We start from the raw sequence: 16,462 nt of genomic DNA on the forward strand, positions 1-16,462 counted from the left end.
CAAACAGAATGCGAAGGGGAAAAAGGCTTTTCCCCGTGGACAGGTTTGCAAAGGAGCGATGGGAGACCTTGCAGGTGATGTCTGGGAGTGGGTAATAATAATAATAATAATAATAATAATAATAATAATAATACCCCGCCTATCTGGCTGGGTATAGGGATGTTGGTGGCGCTGTGGGTTAAACCACAGAGCCTTCTGGACCGTCTAGAGGGGCTGGGAGCTGGGAGCACTGTTATACGGTGGTTCCGCTCCTTCCTCCTGGGCCGTGTTCAGAAAGTGGTGTTGGGGGATGAGTGTTCAGACCCTGGGCTCTCACTTGTGGGGTGCCTCAGGGTTCTGTCCTCTCCCCCATGCTTTTTAACATCTACATGAAGCTGCTGGGAGAGATCATCAGGGGGTTTGGGCTGAGTGTTCATCAATATGCAGATGATACCCAGCTCTACCTCTCTTTCAAATCAGAACCTATGAAGGCGGTGAAGGTCCTGTGTGAGTGTCTGGAGGCTGTTGGAGGATGGATGGTGGCTAACAATTTGAGGTTGAATCCTGACAAGACAGAAGTACTGTTCTTCGGGGACAGGAGGTGGGCAGGTGTGGACTCCCTGGTCCTTAAATGCCATGCAGCCAACAGTGTGACGCGGCAGCTAAAAAAGCCAATGCAATTCTGGGCTGCATCAATAGGAGTATAGCATCTAGATCAAGGGAAGTAATAGTGCCACTGTATTCTGCTCTGGTCAGACCTCACCTGGAGTACTGTGTCCAGTTCTGGGCACCACAGTTCAAGAAGGACACTGACAAACTGGAACGTGTCCAGAGGAGGGCAACCAAAATGGTCAAAGGCCTGGAAACGATGCCTTATGAGGAATGGCTAAGGGAGCTGGGCATGTTTAGCCTGGAGAAGAGGAGGTTAAGGGGTGATATGATAGCCATGTTCAAATATATAAAAGGATGTCATATGGAGGAGGGAGAAAGGTTGTTTTCTGCTGCTCCAGAGAAGCGGACACGGAGCAATGGATCCAAACTACAAGAAAGAAGATTCCACCTAAACATTAGGAAGAACTTCCTGACAGTAAGAGCTGTTTGACAGTGGAATTTGCTGCCAAGGAGTGTGGTGGAGTCTCCTTCTTTGGAGGTCTTTAAGCAGAGGCTTGACAACCATATGTCAGGAGTGCTCTGATTCCTGCTTGGCAGGGGGTTGGACTCGATGGCCCTTGTGGTCTATTCCAACTCTATGATTCTATGAATGGATGCGTTTGATCTTCTTACAGTCCATGGGACTCTCAAGCGTCTCCTCCAGCACAATAATTCAAAAGCATCAATTCTTCGGTGATCAGCCTTCTTATGGTCCAGCTCTCACTTCCATACATTACTACTGGGAAAACCATGGCTTTATGGATCACTGCCCCTTCATGGATCACTGCCTTGCCGTGGCGAAGGGGCTTGAATAACTCAGAGAAGCTATGAGCTATGCCGTGCAGGGCCACCCAAGATGGACAGGTCATAGTGGAGAGTTTTGACCAAATGTGATCCACCTAGAGGAGGTACCGGCAAGCCACTCCAGTATCCCTGCCAAGAAAACTCCATGGACAAAGACAACAGGCATATGAATCATGTATTACCCTCCCCTTTTCTGATGTTGTGATGATGTAGCAATGATGTCGTGATGCTCCCCTTTTCTGATGTAGCAATGATGCTCCACGAACTGTATGCTGGGATAAGATAGAAACTTTTAAAAGTCCTTGTCACCCCATCCTCGGGGTTCAATTCCTCTTTCAACCTGTTGCGCAATAAACTTTGATCTACAGCTATTTGCTCCGGTTGGTGGCCGGACTCCTTCCTTTATTCTGCAGGGACCCACGGGCTCTGCCTGATGAGCTGGGTGGCTGAGCAGCCTCGCACCTGGATTCCCCCCCCCCAACACCAAATTAACCTTTTATTGGTCAGACCTAGGAGATTTGATAGCCTTTTGGGGGCATACAACACCCGGACTCCGAGCCTTCTTCCCTTGTGGGTCTGCCAGCTGGTGCCTCCCCCCCTTTCACCCAGCCAGTCCATGACAGCAACAGCAGCAACATCAGTAAAATAAGTATGATAATAATATGCACACTGGTCCTCTGGCAGGAAGAATGATAACTTCTGGGACTATGGAAAAATACTATCTTCCCCAAACCCCAGAATAAGCAGGAGCTCTGGGGTTGCGCCATGGGGTTCATGAGTGAAGACGGGCCCCCCAGGAAACTTCCCTGGTACCTGCAACCCATCCTTCCCCCTCTTGCAATAAGGCTTGGGGGAAATCTCCCATTAAATTACAGTAATTATGTTTTCTTCAGAACACGTAGGAGGCAGGGAGAAGTTCTAGTGAAGAAGCAGCATTCGGAGATCATGTGGTGGGGGGGGGGGTGAGAGAGTTTGGTGCAAAAACCAGTCACACACAGATGCACCCGTCTCGCATGCTTGAGTACAGCAACTCCAAGGCCTGAGCCAAGTATTGGCAGGGTAGGGGCCATGTGTAGAGCAAGTCCCACACTGAGGTCAAAAACACACACAGAGGATGAAGGACTTCTTCAGTAATAGTTAACTGAGTTTTCAAAGCATACAGTTCTCCCTGGGCCCCAGTGATACACAAAACTTTGCTTCTGAGAGCAAATCCAGTTTCAGCTGTAAAGAAATACACTACACAGGATATCTAAGTCAGGCACACAAACCGGCAGAAGGGAGCAAGGGAGGAAAGAGGCTGGAAGGACACAGGGCAATGGAGGTGTGTTTCACTTCCTGTGGTTTTGGAGGGAAGTCAGGAACTCGGCATCTGCAGGGGCTTCACGAAGCAAAGCTTTCTGCTGGCTGCTTCCAGGCAAATGAGCATCCCAGACACTGTGATCTGTGGTGTGTTGCCATATCAATTGTTTTTGAAAGGTTATCATGATGTGGTCTAGAAACCAATATGGAAAAATATATCGCCCAGCCCTAATCCTCACTGACCACCAGAAATCCAGATAAACCCTCACCCCTTCTCTATCGAAAGGTACTTTATATCTTAGATCATAATCACATTGTTTGACATTGCCTTCAATATTTCATTACTATACAGTTTTACACATAAATTCCAGAACTTCACATACACAACATGTGTTAAAGACTGATTTCCTCCTGAGTTCATTTCTGTGAAGAAAAGAGTGGACTCTGAGAGGAAGACATCCTGCACTCCAGACATCAAAATGGGTTCTTCCATGTGAGAGTCCCTGGATGTTCCTTAAACACTCCGTTGTAAATAAAGCACTTTTTGCAATCTTTTCATTTAAATTGCTTCTCCTCTTTGAGTTTGTTGATGGTTTGTAGGGTTTCAACTCCTAAAGTTCTTCCTGTCCGTGAGTCTGTTGATTTAGAACTTCCACTAGGACTGAACCTCTATCTACGTTCCTGATATTTATAATGTTTGTCTTTTGTGTGAGTTTGTTGACATAAATCAAGGGTTCCACTCTGACTGAAGCTCCTACCACACGCCATACATTTAAACAGTTTCTCCGTCATGTGTCTGCCAATGTTTTCTAAGGTGTCCACTCCGACTGAAGCTCTTTCCGCACTCCATACATTTATATGGTTTCTCTCCTGTGTGAGTCCGTTGATGTCTTCTAAGGCTTCCATTATCACTAAAGCTCTTTCCGCACTCTATGCATTTATATGGTTTTTCTCCTGTGTGAGTCTGTAGATGTATATTGAGGTGTCCACTCTGACTGAAGCACTTTCCACACTCTATACATTTAAATGGTTTCTCTCCTGTGTGAGTCGGTTGATGTCTTCTAAGGCTTCCATTATGACTAAAGCCCTTTCCGCACTCCATACATTTATATGGTTTCTCCCCTGTGTGAGTCCGCTGGTGTAATTTAAGGTCTGCATTCTGACTGAAGCACTTTCCGCACTCCAGGCATTTAAATTGTTTCTCTCCTGTGTGAGTCCGTTGATGTCTTCTAAGGCTTCCATTATCACTAAAGCTCTTTCCGCACTCTATGCATTTATATGGTTTTTCTCCTGTGTGAGTCTGTAGATGTATATTGAGGGGTCCACTCTGACTGAAGCACTTTCCACACTCTATACATTTAAATGGTTTCTCTCCTGTGTGAGTCCGTTGATGTCTTCTAAGGCTTCCATTATGACTAAAGCTCATTCCGCACTCCATGCATTTATATGGTTTCTCCCCTGTGTGAGTCCGCTGGTGTAATTTAAGGTCTCCATTCTGACTGAAGCACGTTCCGCACTCCAGGCATTTAAATTGTTTCTCTCCTGTGTGAGTCCGTTGATGTCTTCTAAGGCTTCCATTATCACTAAAGCCCTTTCCGCACTCTATACATTTAAATTGTTTCTCTCCTGTGTGAGTCCGTTGATGTCTTCTAAGGTGTCCATTATCACTAAATCCCTTTCCGCACTCTATACATTTATATGGTTTCTCCCCTGTGTGAGTCCGTTGATGTCTTCTAAGGTGTCCATTATCACTAAAGCTCATTCCGCACTCTATACATTTATATGGTTTCTCCCCTGTGTGAATCCGCTGGTGTAATTTAAGGTCTCCATTCTGACTGAAGCTCTTTCCGCACTCCAGGCATTTAAATGGTTTCTCCCCTGTGTGAGTCCGTTGATGTGTTCTAAGGCTTCCATTCTGACTGAAGCCCTTTCCGCACTCTATACATTTAAATGGTTTCTCTCCTGTGTGAGTCCGTTGATGTCTTCTAAGGTTTCCATTATCACTAAAGCCCTTTCCGCACTCTATACATTTAAATGGTTTCTCCCCTGTGTGAGTCCGTTGATGTGTTCTAAGTTTTCCAATATCAGTGAAACGTTTCCCACACTCCATACCTTTAAATGGTTTCTCCCCTGTTGGAGGTCATTGATGTGAACTATGTGTGCTCATTCAATGAACATAGTCCGCATTTCACACATTTTAATTTCTATTCCTAATGGGGGGGGGAGGTGACCCACCCCCTGGAGTTCTGACTGCCTTCTCCATCTCCTTCTTCAGAGTGGGAGGAAAGGGAATCCTGTTTTGGTTTCAAGGAAGAGAACAAAGGGAAAGAGAACACATCAAGCTCCATTAGCACCTTCTCCTATTTCAACGTCTCCTACATTCCCTCACCTCCTACCCATGTTCCCAACTTTCAGGAAATGAATATGCAATTATGTCAAATGATAGTAATGCATCAGCAACCTTTCCTAATCCTCAACCAATGTTCATAAAGCAGCTTGATTTTTTAAAGAACGATGTGCTGTCTGATCTCGTGCCTCTCTTTTGACGCAGGACTATCCTAAAATGACACTGAAAAGCAGGATATTCAAGGCAAAATGATAAACTGTACTTAGTGGAATATGCAGTACCTTGGAAATGTAGTATTGATTCACTAATGGCCTGAAGTTGTGTTATTTCTGGGGACATGAGTTTATTCCTGTTCTGTCTTAAAGATCATAATCATACGATGTCATGGGGTGTTAGGGGAGCGGTAGTACCTTTGGTGGGGGAAATGTCATGCACCTTATGGGGTAATTTATCCACCATTGGTCCCCACCCTGCACTCAGCTCTCACCTGTTTCTTCCAGAAGCTATCAGGATGGAATAGGGGCCACAATCCCAGGAACGGCTTCAACTGGCTGGCTTAACCAGGTGAGGATAGCTGATGGGTCTCAAATCCTTGGTGTATTAGGGAATTCTGTTGAGGTGAAGGCAGGCCCTGGTGGATGGAGAGGATGAGAACAACAGTGAATCCCACAGTCAAGAAGGCAGATTCTGCCCACTCTGCAGAGGAAAATGAAGGGCAGATGGGGCTCGTCAACCTGGGAAGGGAGCCCATCAAGAAGGAAAACTCTAGTCGTAATACTTTGGTGCACTCCTTCGCTTCCTCTTGAGTTATCTTCAGGAGAAGAAAAAGCTAGGGAGGAAAACCTACACAAATCCAGAGTGGAGTCTCTAAGGCGGTTGGATGGTGTCCTGCACACCTCCTTCCACTCACTCCTGTAGCCAAGCTGGTGCCTAACATACTGCTCTGCTTTCCTTGGGACCATATAAGCCAGGCTGAGAAGGGGGTCTTGTTGTGTAGGCAGCCCTGAACCCCCAAACACACTGTCCAGGCTGGCAGGACTGCTAACACAGCAGTTTCAGGGGGAGCGATGAACTCAGACCTGTGTATCAAAATCTCTCCAATGTGGAATATGTAAAATAGAAGTGCTGCTTATATCATACATCAAATAAAAATTATTCAGAATATTTGTCTTTTGAAGAAAAGATCACCAAGTATCCGATGGCCCCTTCTTCTTTTTTTAAATATTTATTTATACAACAAGAAAAAAAACACAAAAAACACAAAAACCAAATTACACACAAATTACAAAAATAACCATAAACACATAGTTTTCTTGGCAAGCAATAAAACATCTGTTGGTCTTAACACTAAAGACCCAACTTCCCGTCTATTCCATATTTCAAATTCATATTACTTATTGCCAATACACATTTTTTCATAATTAAACTTGTTCTCAATAAATCTAATTTCTTCTATCTACCTAGCAACTATTACTGAAGTTCCTCGAATGCTGCAACAGAATTTAAACTACTATATTTATTTTTCAGATATTCTTTGAAAACCTCCCATTTAGAAACAAATTCCTGTTTTGATTTATTCTTTATTTTTTCTGATAAACCATCTAATTCGGCATATTCTGTCAGCTTTTGGATCCAATCTTGTATACAGGGGATTTCATTACTCTTCCATTTTGCTGTGATCAAAACTCTTGCTGCCGCTGTCGCATATAAAAAGATACCCTTCCTCTTTTGTGGAATATCCAAATCTGTTATTCCCAGGAGGTAGGCCTCTGATTTTTTATTGAAAGAGATCTTTAGCATTTTTTGCAGTTCTGCATGTATACTCTCCCAGAATACCTGTATTTTCCTACATGTCCACCACATATGGTAGAATGTTCCTGAGTCTCCACATCTCCAACAATTACTTGACACATTTTTATACATTTTTGAAAGTTTCCATGGTGTTAAATACCATCGATGTTGCATTTTTTGAAAGTTCTCTCTAATCATGTAACAGTTTGTGAATTTCCAATTGATCTTCCATAAATTTTCCCATTGGGCCATGGTTATTGAATGACCAAAATCCTGGGACCACCTCACCATTGCCACTGTTACCTCCTCCTCCTTGACTGTCCAGTCAAGGAGGAGTTGGTAAGTTTTGGAAAGAGTTTTTCTTTTAGAATTTACAAGATCAGATTCGAATCGGGAAGTTTCTACTGAGAACCCCTTTTGTTTGTCAGATTTAAATTTTTCAAATAACTGATGGTATTGGAACCAGTCTGAAATGTGTTCTCTTATTTCCTCAAATTTTTTAAATTTTATTTGGTTATCTTCATTTTTTAGAAGTATTTTATATGTTGGCCAGCTTTCCTGCATATTTTTCCGTTTTACTGCTATGGCTTCTACTGGAGAAGTCCACCACGGGACTTTAGGCTCCATCAGGTCTTTATATTTTTCCCATACAGCAAAGAGTGACTTTCTTATTATATGGTTGGTAAATTTTTTATGAATTTTCACTTTTCCATATATTAGGTAGGCGTGCCATCCCCAATGGTTGTCAAAACCTTCCAGATCCAGGAGGTCCGGATCCTGCAACGTGCACCAATCTTTTAGCCAGGTGAAACAGGCTGCCTTGTAGTAAAGTTTTAAGTCGGGTAGGGAAAAGCCTCCTCCCTCTTTTATGTCTATTAAGGTAAAGGTAAAGGTACCCCTGCCCGTATGGGCCAGTCTTGACAGACTCTGGGGTTGTGCGCCCATCTCACTCTAGAGGCCGGGGGCCAGCGCTGTCCAGAGACACTTCCGGGTCACGTGGCCAGCGTGAAAAAGCTGCATCTGGCAAGCCAGCGCAGCACACGGAAACGCTGTTTACCTTCCCGCCAGTAAGCGGTCCCTATTTATCTACTTGCACCTGTAAGTGCTTTCGAACTGCTAGGTTGGCAGGCGCTGGGACTGAGCAGCGGGAGCGCACCCCACCGCGGGGATTCGAACCGCCGACCTTTCGATCGGCAAGCCCTAGGCGCTGAGGCTTTTACCCACAGCGCCACCCGCGTCCCTTTTATGTCTATTAAGATCAGGTGTTTAATCCTAGGTTTCTTCCCTTCCCACAGAAATTTAGAAATTTCTCTTTGCCATATCTTGAGACAACCTGCTTCACCCAGTATCGGAATCATTTGAAATAAAAAGATTAATTTTGGAAGCACATTCAACTTTATAATGGAAATCCTACCCAGAAATGTTAATTTTAGTTTACTCCAGGTTACCAAGTTTTTTCTAATCTCTAGCCAAGTTTTGGTGTAATTATCCTGAAATAAGTTTATGTTCTTGGGGGTGATCCAAATACCCAAGTATTTCGCTTTTGAAGAGATTTTCAGGCGCAATATTTTTTCTAAGTCGTCCTTTTCTTCTGTGGATACATTTTTAACAAGCATTTTTGTTTTTGTTATATTCAGCTTAAAGCCTGCCACTTCTCCAAATTCTTTAATCAGTTCCAGCACTCTTTTCAGGCTTTCCTTAGGGTTTTCAGTCATAACAAGTAGATCGTCCGCGAAAGCTTTAATTTTATATGTTTTATTTCCCAGAGTGGTGCCTTTAACAAGCTGATCCCGTCTTATCTGATTGTTCAAGACTTCCATCACCAAGATAAATATCAGTGGAGACAGTGGGCAGCCCTGTCTGGTTCCCTTGTTTATTTTGCACTCCTCAGTAATTCTTCCATTGATGATCAATTTTGCATATTGTTCCGAATAGATGGCATTTATTCCTTTACAAATATTTTCTCCCAGTCCGATTTCTTCCATTAATTTTTTTCATAAACTTCCAGGACACGTTATCAAAAGCTTTTTCAGCGTCTACCAACATAATAGCTGCTGGTTTATAAATTTTAATATCCAAATATTCTAATACATTAATCACACATCTAATATTGGATTGCATAAATCGTCCGGGAAGAAATCCGGTTTGGTCTTTATGAATTATCTCTTTCAGCACCATTTTTATCTATTTGCAAGAATGTCTGCGAATATCTTGTAATCGTTATTTAGCAGTGCAATGGGTCTGTAATTGGCCATGTTTGAGGCATCTGTTCCCTGTTTATGGATAAGGGTAATAAAGCTGTCCTTCCAGGTTTTCGGAAGTTTTCCATTTGCCAGAATATTATTCATTAGGTCTTTCATGGGAAGAAATAATGCTTGTTCTAACTTTTTATAGTAATTAGCTGGAAGACCATCTGGGCCCAGTGTCTTTCCTAATTTTGATCTCTGTATAGCTTGTTGCACCTCCATAGCTGTTATTGGTGAGTTCAAGATTTCAGTTTTTTCCTTAGGTATTACTGGTAGTTTATTTTTGCCCAAATAATCAATTATTTTTTCTAGAGTCTCTGGACCTTCTTTATATAGTTTTCCAAAAAAATTAGCAAAGTTTTTACTAATTTCCTTCCTTTTTACCGATGGCCCCTTCAAAGCTAATGAAAGTCCTGTGCCTGGAGCTTTTGGGGGTGCAGGACCAGGAAAGCTTCTGCCACCATTATCTTTCCAATTGGGATTTAGGCCACATCATGCAACAGAAACTGCCCTGGTTGTGCTCGTTGATAATCTCGGATGCGCTAGAGTCTGAGGGGAAAGCTATTTCCTGGTTCTGCTAGATCTCTCGGTGGCTTTGGAGACCTTTGGCCATGGTGTCCTTCTGGACCCTCGAGGAGAGCTGGGGAAATGGTTATGCAGTGGTTCCGCTCCTTCCTCCTGGGCCATGTCCAGAAATTGATGTTGGGGCATGGGTGTTCAGACCCCTGGGCTCTCACTTGTGGGGTGCCTCAGGGCTCCGTCCTCTCCCCCATGCTTTTTAATATCTATATGAAGCTGGTGGGAGAGATCATCAGGGGTTTGGGTTGGGTGTTCACCAGTATGTGGGTGATACCCAGCTCTTCTTCTCATTTAAATTGGAACCAGTGAAGGTGGTGAATGCCCTGTGTTGGTGGCCTTGGTGGTTTGCGGATAAATGGCGGCTAACAGATTGAGGTTGAATCCTGACAAGACAGAAGCACTGTCCCTGGGGAACAGGTGGCAGGCAGATCCTACCAGCCTGCAGACTGTCTCACTAGAGTGGTCAATGCTCTGGTTACCTCCTGCTTGGTCTACTGCAATGCGCTCTACATGGAGCTACCTTTGAAGGTGAAACAGAAACAGCAACTAATTCAGAATGTGACAGCTGGACTAGTAACTGGGAGCAGCCGCCTAGACCACATATCACTGGTCCTAAAGGATCTTCCCTGGCTCCCAGTGCATCTCCAAGCGCAATTCAAACTGTTGGTGTTGACCTGTAAGTGTCATGGCTGCATTTTTCAGGAAAAGAAAATTGTTGATCTAATGTATAGAGATCATTCCTCGTCTATTGGTTCAAGAAGGTTCTGCTGGTTTTACTCTGTGTGAGTCAAAGCTGATGTTTTCTCTAGCTGGAACATTTTAGCTGATAAGGGAGTTTCCTTTCTGCTGAGAGCAGGTGGTGGAATAAGTTGTAATGAGATTATGCTGAACCTTCCTTGTTTTGGGTACCAGAAGATGCTGGCTTAAACTGGAGTGAGCCAAGCTTGTTATTCAGTCTCAAGGTTCCTCTGACATTGAATTGTTTATAAATTACAGTATTGAAAGGCGCCTGGTCGCACTTCGTATTCTGCAATTCTCTACTCTGCTTGTGTGTTTCTTACTTGAGTGCTGTTTTGATATACTAAGTTAGGGTTTTACTGTAAGTTACGTTTTTGTGATTTTTTGGATTCATTACTTAATTTATCTGCTGAATGAATTTTTTGCTGCCTCTGAGTGTTTTTTCCTACTCTGCTAACTATATGTCAGTCTTGGAGATCATTATGGAGGAGCAAGATCTGTGACCTAAAGCCCTAAACAGCCTTGGCGCTGTAGTCCTGAAGGAGCGACTCCTCTGAGGGTCTTCTGCTGGTTCCCTCCCTGCAAGAAGTGAGGGTACAGGGAACCAGGCAGAATGCCTTCTCGGTGGTGGTACCCACCCTGTGGAATGCCCTCCCTTCAGAGGTCAAGGAAATGAACAACTATCTGACATTTAGAAGACAGCAGAAGGCAGCCCTGTGTCAGGAGGTTTTTAATGTTTGATGTTTTACTGTCTTTTATGTGTACAGTGGTACCTCAGATTACATACGCTTCAGGTTACAGACTCCGCTAAACCAGAAACAGTGCTTCAGGTTAAGAACTTTGCTTCAGGATGAGAACAGAAATTGTGCTCCGGCGGTGCAGCAGCAGCAGCAGCAGGAGGCCCCATTAGCTAAAGTGGTGCTTCAGGTTAAGAACAGTTTCAGGTTAAGTACGGACCTCCAGAACAAATTACCGTATTTTTCGCACTATAGGACGCACTTTTCCCCCTCCAAAAATGAAGGAGAAATGTGTGTGCGTCCTATGGTGCGAATGCAGGCTTTCGCTGAAGCCTGGAGAGCAAGAGGGGTCGGTGCGCCCCGATCCCTCTCGCTCTCCAGGCTTCAGGAGAGCCCCACTGCCAGCCCCACAAGCTCGGGGGACAGCGGGGAGGCGGAACGCCGCCATCCCACTGTCCCCCGACTTGGTTAGAAGGCTGGCGGGGGGAGAAGCCTGCTCCTCCCCGTCGCCAGCCCTGCAAACTCGGGGGACAGCGGGAGAGGCGCAGCGCGCCTTTCCCACTGTCCCCCGACTTGGTTAGAAGGCTGGCGGCGGGGGAGAAGCCTGCTCCTCCCCGTCGCCAGCCCCGCAAATTCGGGGGACAGCGGGAGAGGCGCAGCGCGCCATCCCGCTGTCTCCCGACATGGTTTGGAGGCTGGTAGAGGGCTTCCTCCTCCCCCAGCCCCGCAAGCTCCCAGACCGATGCCAAAGCTGCGTGCAGCTTTGGCATGGCTCTGGGTCCCGTTCTGGGGGAGGGGGAAGCTCGGGCTTCCCCCGCCCCAGCCCCGCGCCTGGGGGGGGGGGAAAAATAAAATTTTTCCCCTTTATTCCCCCCCCCCCAAAAAAAATCTAGGTGCGTCCTATGAACCGGTGCATCCTATAGTGCGAAAAATACGGTAAGTACATAATCTGAGGTACCACTGTACTGGAAGCTGCCCAGAGTAGCTGGGGAAACCAAACCAGATGGACAGGATATAAATACTACAATCATTCTTATTACATTGTGATTTTTTCTAGTTATTTTGGAATTTGTACTGCAATATCAGCTCATGAAATGTTATGGGTGGAGAAAATCACAGGGTTGCCGTAAACGATAATCCCACCCACAAACTCTCATTCACATATAGTGTATAAATTTGGGGAGGTCACACACCTCACCTGTGCTAATACTGGCAGTCTTTGGCCTGTACAGGCACACCCGGTGTGCAGAGCCTCCAGCCCCAAGCACTGTCTATCATGAAAATGGGTCCTTTGACTGGGAAGATTTGTCCAATGGCTGTCATCAGATGCTGAAGGATTGTATCTCAGCTTGTCAGTCACTCTGACATTGCCTACAAAGAATAAGAGGAACAGAAATGCTTTTGAGGTGCAACTTCTGTATCAATCCTGAGAGCCATTCCATGGACTCTGCACCCCTGTTTCTGATGACAGGTGTACATTATCCTCATCCTCAGCAGAAAAGACATTAAAGATGGAAGCCTGAGAGAGAGGAAAAGGTTTCTGGCTGCTTCCTGGGTGGGACTGCGAAACCAAGAGCCGCTTCTGAGAAGGCCTCCCCCCTCCCCTCTTCCTCTGGGGATTTCCTCTCCTCTCCAGGGGGACCAATGGTTGGACTGGGCAGAAGCGCTGCGTCTCGACAGGGCAGGGGCTTATGGGGCAGTAAGAGGATGGAGATTGCAGGAAGGAAGGGGTGGGGGAACTGGACCCCCCACTTTCCAGAGATCCCTCTCTGGTCGCCTTAAAGGGGGGCATTCCTGGGCGGGAGGGAGAAGCCAAGGCGGCCTCTTCGAAGATTGCCCAAGGAAGCCACGATTGAGACGCCCCCCCCCCAAAATGGCCTTCCTATCTCCCCCCCCAGTGCTCCTCTTCCCTTCCCCCTCCCTCTCCCGCAGTTTCCCCTGCACTCTACCGCGACTGACACCTCGCCCTGCGCCCCCATCTCTCCATCCTAGGGCCCCCCCAAGAACAGGAGCAAGGGAGGGACTGGGGGGTCTCTATCCAGGCGTCTCTCGCGCCCCTTAACCCTTTCATGGGACGCGCGGAGCCTGGGAAACGGGGGGAGGGGTCCGCCCTGCGAGGAAAGCCCCCTTCGCTGCACGCGTGCCGGGATCCAGGCCCCACGGAAGGCGCTTGGGGGAGCTGGAGGGGTCTCTGGGTCCTTTTCTCCCCCTCTCCCCCCCCCCGCGACCCCTTTACCTCTTTGTCCTCGCTCCCGATTCTCCTTTCCTGCAACATCCACGGGGGAGGGGTCCCCTGCCTCCTCCCTCCTCTTTCCGAAAGCGCCCCCCCCCGAGCTACGGGGCAGAGCAGCAATTCGGAGTGGAAGCTCCACTTCCGGGAAAAGCAGGCAGGGTGGGAGGGGGCTCACCCCCCCACACACATTCCTGGAGCAGAAGCTGGATTTGAGGAGGAGGAGGAGCAATGTATTGGGGGAGGGATTTGGGATGGCGGGGGCGGGGTGAGAGGAGGATGTGCCGGGAGGGGAGGGAAAGTGTTGAGCGGGTGGGGGGGAAGGAGGAGAGGAAATCCCCCCCCCCCGTCTTCCTTCTGGGATCAGGAGAGCGGAGGAGGCGCTGATCCCGACAATCCAACAGCGAAGTCACAAAATGAGTTCTGCATGGAAATCAGATCAGACTCCATGTTTTGGCAACGTTACAAGTCTGTCCATCGGGATGCCTGGCGATTCCTGCTCCCTGCCTTTTCCTGGCCAGCCTGAGAGATCATTGGAAAGGGCGGATTTCTTGACTCCAGAATCCATCACCGCAGACCCTTTTCATTCAGGCATAGAGATCTGCTCTTTGGCCCAGTCTGCTTGCATCATGGGGATCACCAATGGATCGTATGGATCATCAATGGATCATCCATGATGTGATACCCATCTCACGTGGGGGGGGGGGCTCAGGAAGAATCTTCTGCCACGTGACTGGGGTCAGACAGGGCTGCTGTTTTGCTCTCCTTACTATTTCAGCTCAGGTTTTCCTGGCAGAAGTTACATTTCATCAAGAAATGGGTGGATTCATTGAGGAAACGGGGCTACATTGCAAAGAGGCAAATGTGTCTACTTTGTTACCACCCAGTGAGTTGTGTTGCAAAGGCCATTTGCAGAAAGGCTCCTATTGTATCACCTGCGGCTACATGCCGGAGTTTGGGTCTTTTTCCGAAAATGTGTCTGTGTAAATGCACTTATCCCCGTGCATTTATAATGGCAAGACATGAAATCCCATGAGATCCACAAGCACCAGAACCATAAGCCCACACAGGAGTCCAAAAGCACAGAACGAAGCAGCCCTTTATCTCTGTGTTGTTGGCTATGAAAAGCTGGATGTCCAACGACAACAACATGTACAACAAGAACAAGAACATTGTCTCTGGGCAGCTTCCAAAAGAATAGAAGAAAGCATGACCCAACATGAAATATTAAAAGCTTCCCGATACGGAGCTGCTTTTAGGCGTCTATGGAGGTTTGTCTCCTTGACATCTGGTGGGAGGGCGTTCCACAGGGCAGTCACGACAACCGAAAAGGCCCCCTGTAACCTCACTTCTCGCAATGAGGGACCTGCCAGAAGACCCTCGGAGCTGGACCTCAGTGTCCGGGCTGAGCGATGGACGTGGAGACGCTCCTCCCCTTCTACTGGGCTGAGACCATTTGGGGCTTTCAAGGTCAGCGCCAGCACTTTGAATGGTGCTCGGAAACGGACCGGGAGCCAGTGAAGATTTCTTAGGACCCGTCTTCAGGGGCCAGCTGTTAGGGGGCCGTTCAGCTGCTGTCCAAAACTGAGGGATCCCTTGCCGGAAGTAATCCATAAACCTCTCCTCCTCCGCCTTCTCGGGATGCCATTGGTGCGCGATGCTCCTGCTCTCGGGAGAGGGAGAGGCGTGAGTTGGGTGCGCTCGGCTTGCCAAGGGTTAAACGGAAACGAGCTAGATTCCTAGAGAGGAAAGCAAGTCGGGGGGGGGGGCAGGTCCTCCAGAGCGAAAGCCCAACCCCTCCCTTTCCTGCAAGAAGTCGGGCGTGTGGGGGTCCCGTTGGTTCGGCTCTGCAGAGGCTGCCTGGGGGCGCCTGATGGGATCCGGTGAGTCTCCTCTCTCCCAGGATAGGGCCCATGGGGAGAGCGGGGGTCCCAGCGCTGCATGGCGAGAGGGGGGCAAGTCAGGGCGCGGAGGGTCGCAGGGGGGCGGCAGCTCTGCTCTTCCTTTGCATGGATGCGCTGCTGGCCCTTTGGGTCCAAGAGTGGGGAAATGCATGCAGAGAAACCTCATTCAGATGTATGGATCAGTCCCCTTTTAGGGAGGCCTGAGTGCTCACTGGAAGGACAGATTGTGAAGCTGAGGCTCCAGTACTTTGGCCACCTCATGAGAAGAGAAGACTCCCTGGAGAAGACCCTGATGTTGGGAAAGATGGAGGGCACAAGGAGAAGGGGGTGACAGATGACAAGATGGTTGGATAGTGTTTTCGAGGTTACCAGCATGAGTCTGACCAAACTGCGGGAGGTAGTGGAGGACAGAGGTGCCTGGCGTGCTCTGGTCCATGGGGTCACGAAGAGTCGGACACGACTAAACAACAAAACAACAGGCGGATGGAAACATTCGGACATGAAATATACCCTGGTCCCTAAAACCTCACCTGTGCAAGGAGAAGGAAGGAAGGAAGGCAGAGAAGAGAAAGCGCTTCCTCTTGCAGGGGAGAGTAAAACCTGTGGAACTCCCTCCCACAAGAGCCAGGGAGGCCACCAATCAAGGTGTCGCTAAAAGAGGAGGAGACCAATCCGTGGAGGAGGAGGAGAGGGCGATGGGGGGGGTTCCTCTGCTCTATGGGGCAGCCCTATGGCCTGATCCTGCAGTGCTCATTTTCTCCTCCAGTGCTTAGTGTGTGTCCAGATGCAAGTGTGTTCTCTGAGATTGCTTGGGGTTGAGCTAGATGATCCTTGGGGTGCCATCCACTTCTACAGTTCTATGAAAGCACCACTGGAGGTCTCACAAGCCAAGGCATTTAGAGCAGGAGAGGTCCTGCTGGAAAGGAAACAACCAGTGCAACTGTTTTAAAACAGGAATCCAATGTGTTAGTTGTGGGGGGACTCAGTGGGGAGGGGTAGACCCCTGGATGCCACCTTGATCTCCTTGGACAAGGAGGTGGGAGAGAAATGCCCTTCATAAAGAGAGGCAGCCCAGCCAATCATCTGGCTGCCTCATTTTGGGCCAGTTCCCAGAGTCGCCTTCAAGGCAGTTCCACACAGAGAGCGTTGCAACCATC

General features: G+C 47.6%; 2 protein-coding genes across 12 annotated transcripts in view; one reads left to right on the plus strand and one right to left on the minus strand.

The window, feature by feature from the left end:
* Positions 1-2,554: 2,554 nt before the first annotated feature.
* The window catches only part of LOC128421742 (zinc finger protein 665-like), a 168,821-nt gene continuing 154,913 nt past the window's right edge, over positions 2,555-16,462 (minus strand). For 7 of the 10 annotated variants that reach the window (XM_053404918.1, XM_053404914.1, XM_053404920.1 and 4 more), the window contains 2 exons: positions 5,568-5,711; positions 2,555-5,027 (listed from right to left, as the gene is read on the minus strand). In XM_053404918.1, coding sequence (XP_053260893.1) covers positions 3,506-4,843 — 1,338 coding nt within the window. In that variant the 5' untranslated portion in view covers positions 4,844-5,027; positions 5,568-5,711 and the 3' untranslated portion in view covers positions 2,555-3,505. Of the gene's footprint in view, positions 5,028-5,567; positions 5,712-12,364; positions 12,543-13,407; positions 13,746-16,462 lie in introns of those variants that run through there. The other 3 variants (XM_053404913.1, XM_053404916.1, XM_053404917.1) reach the window with 3 other exon arrangements.
* LOC128421703 (zinc finger protein 665-like) overlaps positions 15,187-16,462 on the plus strand; it is a 136,964-nt gene continuing 135,688 nt past the window's right edge. For both annotated transcript variants that reach the window (XR_008332366.1, XM_053404828.1), the window contains exon 1: positions 15,187-15,284. The gene's annotated coding sequence lies outside the window, so the exon portion shown is untranslated. The remainder of the gene's footprint in view (positions 15,285-16,462) is intronic.

Source organism: Podarcis raffonei, chromosome 10, assembly GCF_027172205.1.
Source record: "Podarcis raffonei isolate rPodRaf1 chromosome 10, rPodRaf1.pri, whole genome shotgun sequence".
Classification (NCBI taxonomy): Eukaryota; Metazoa; Chordata; class Lepidosauria; order Squamata; family Lacertidae; genus Podarcis; species Podarcis raffonei.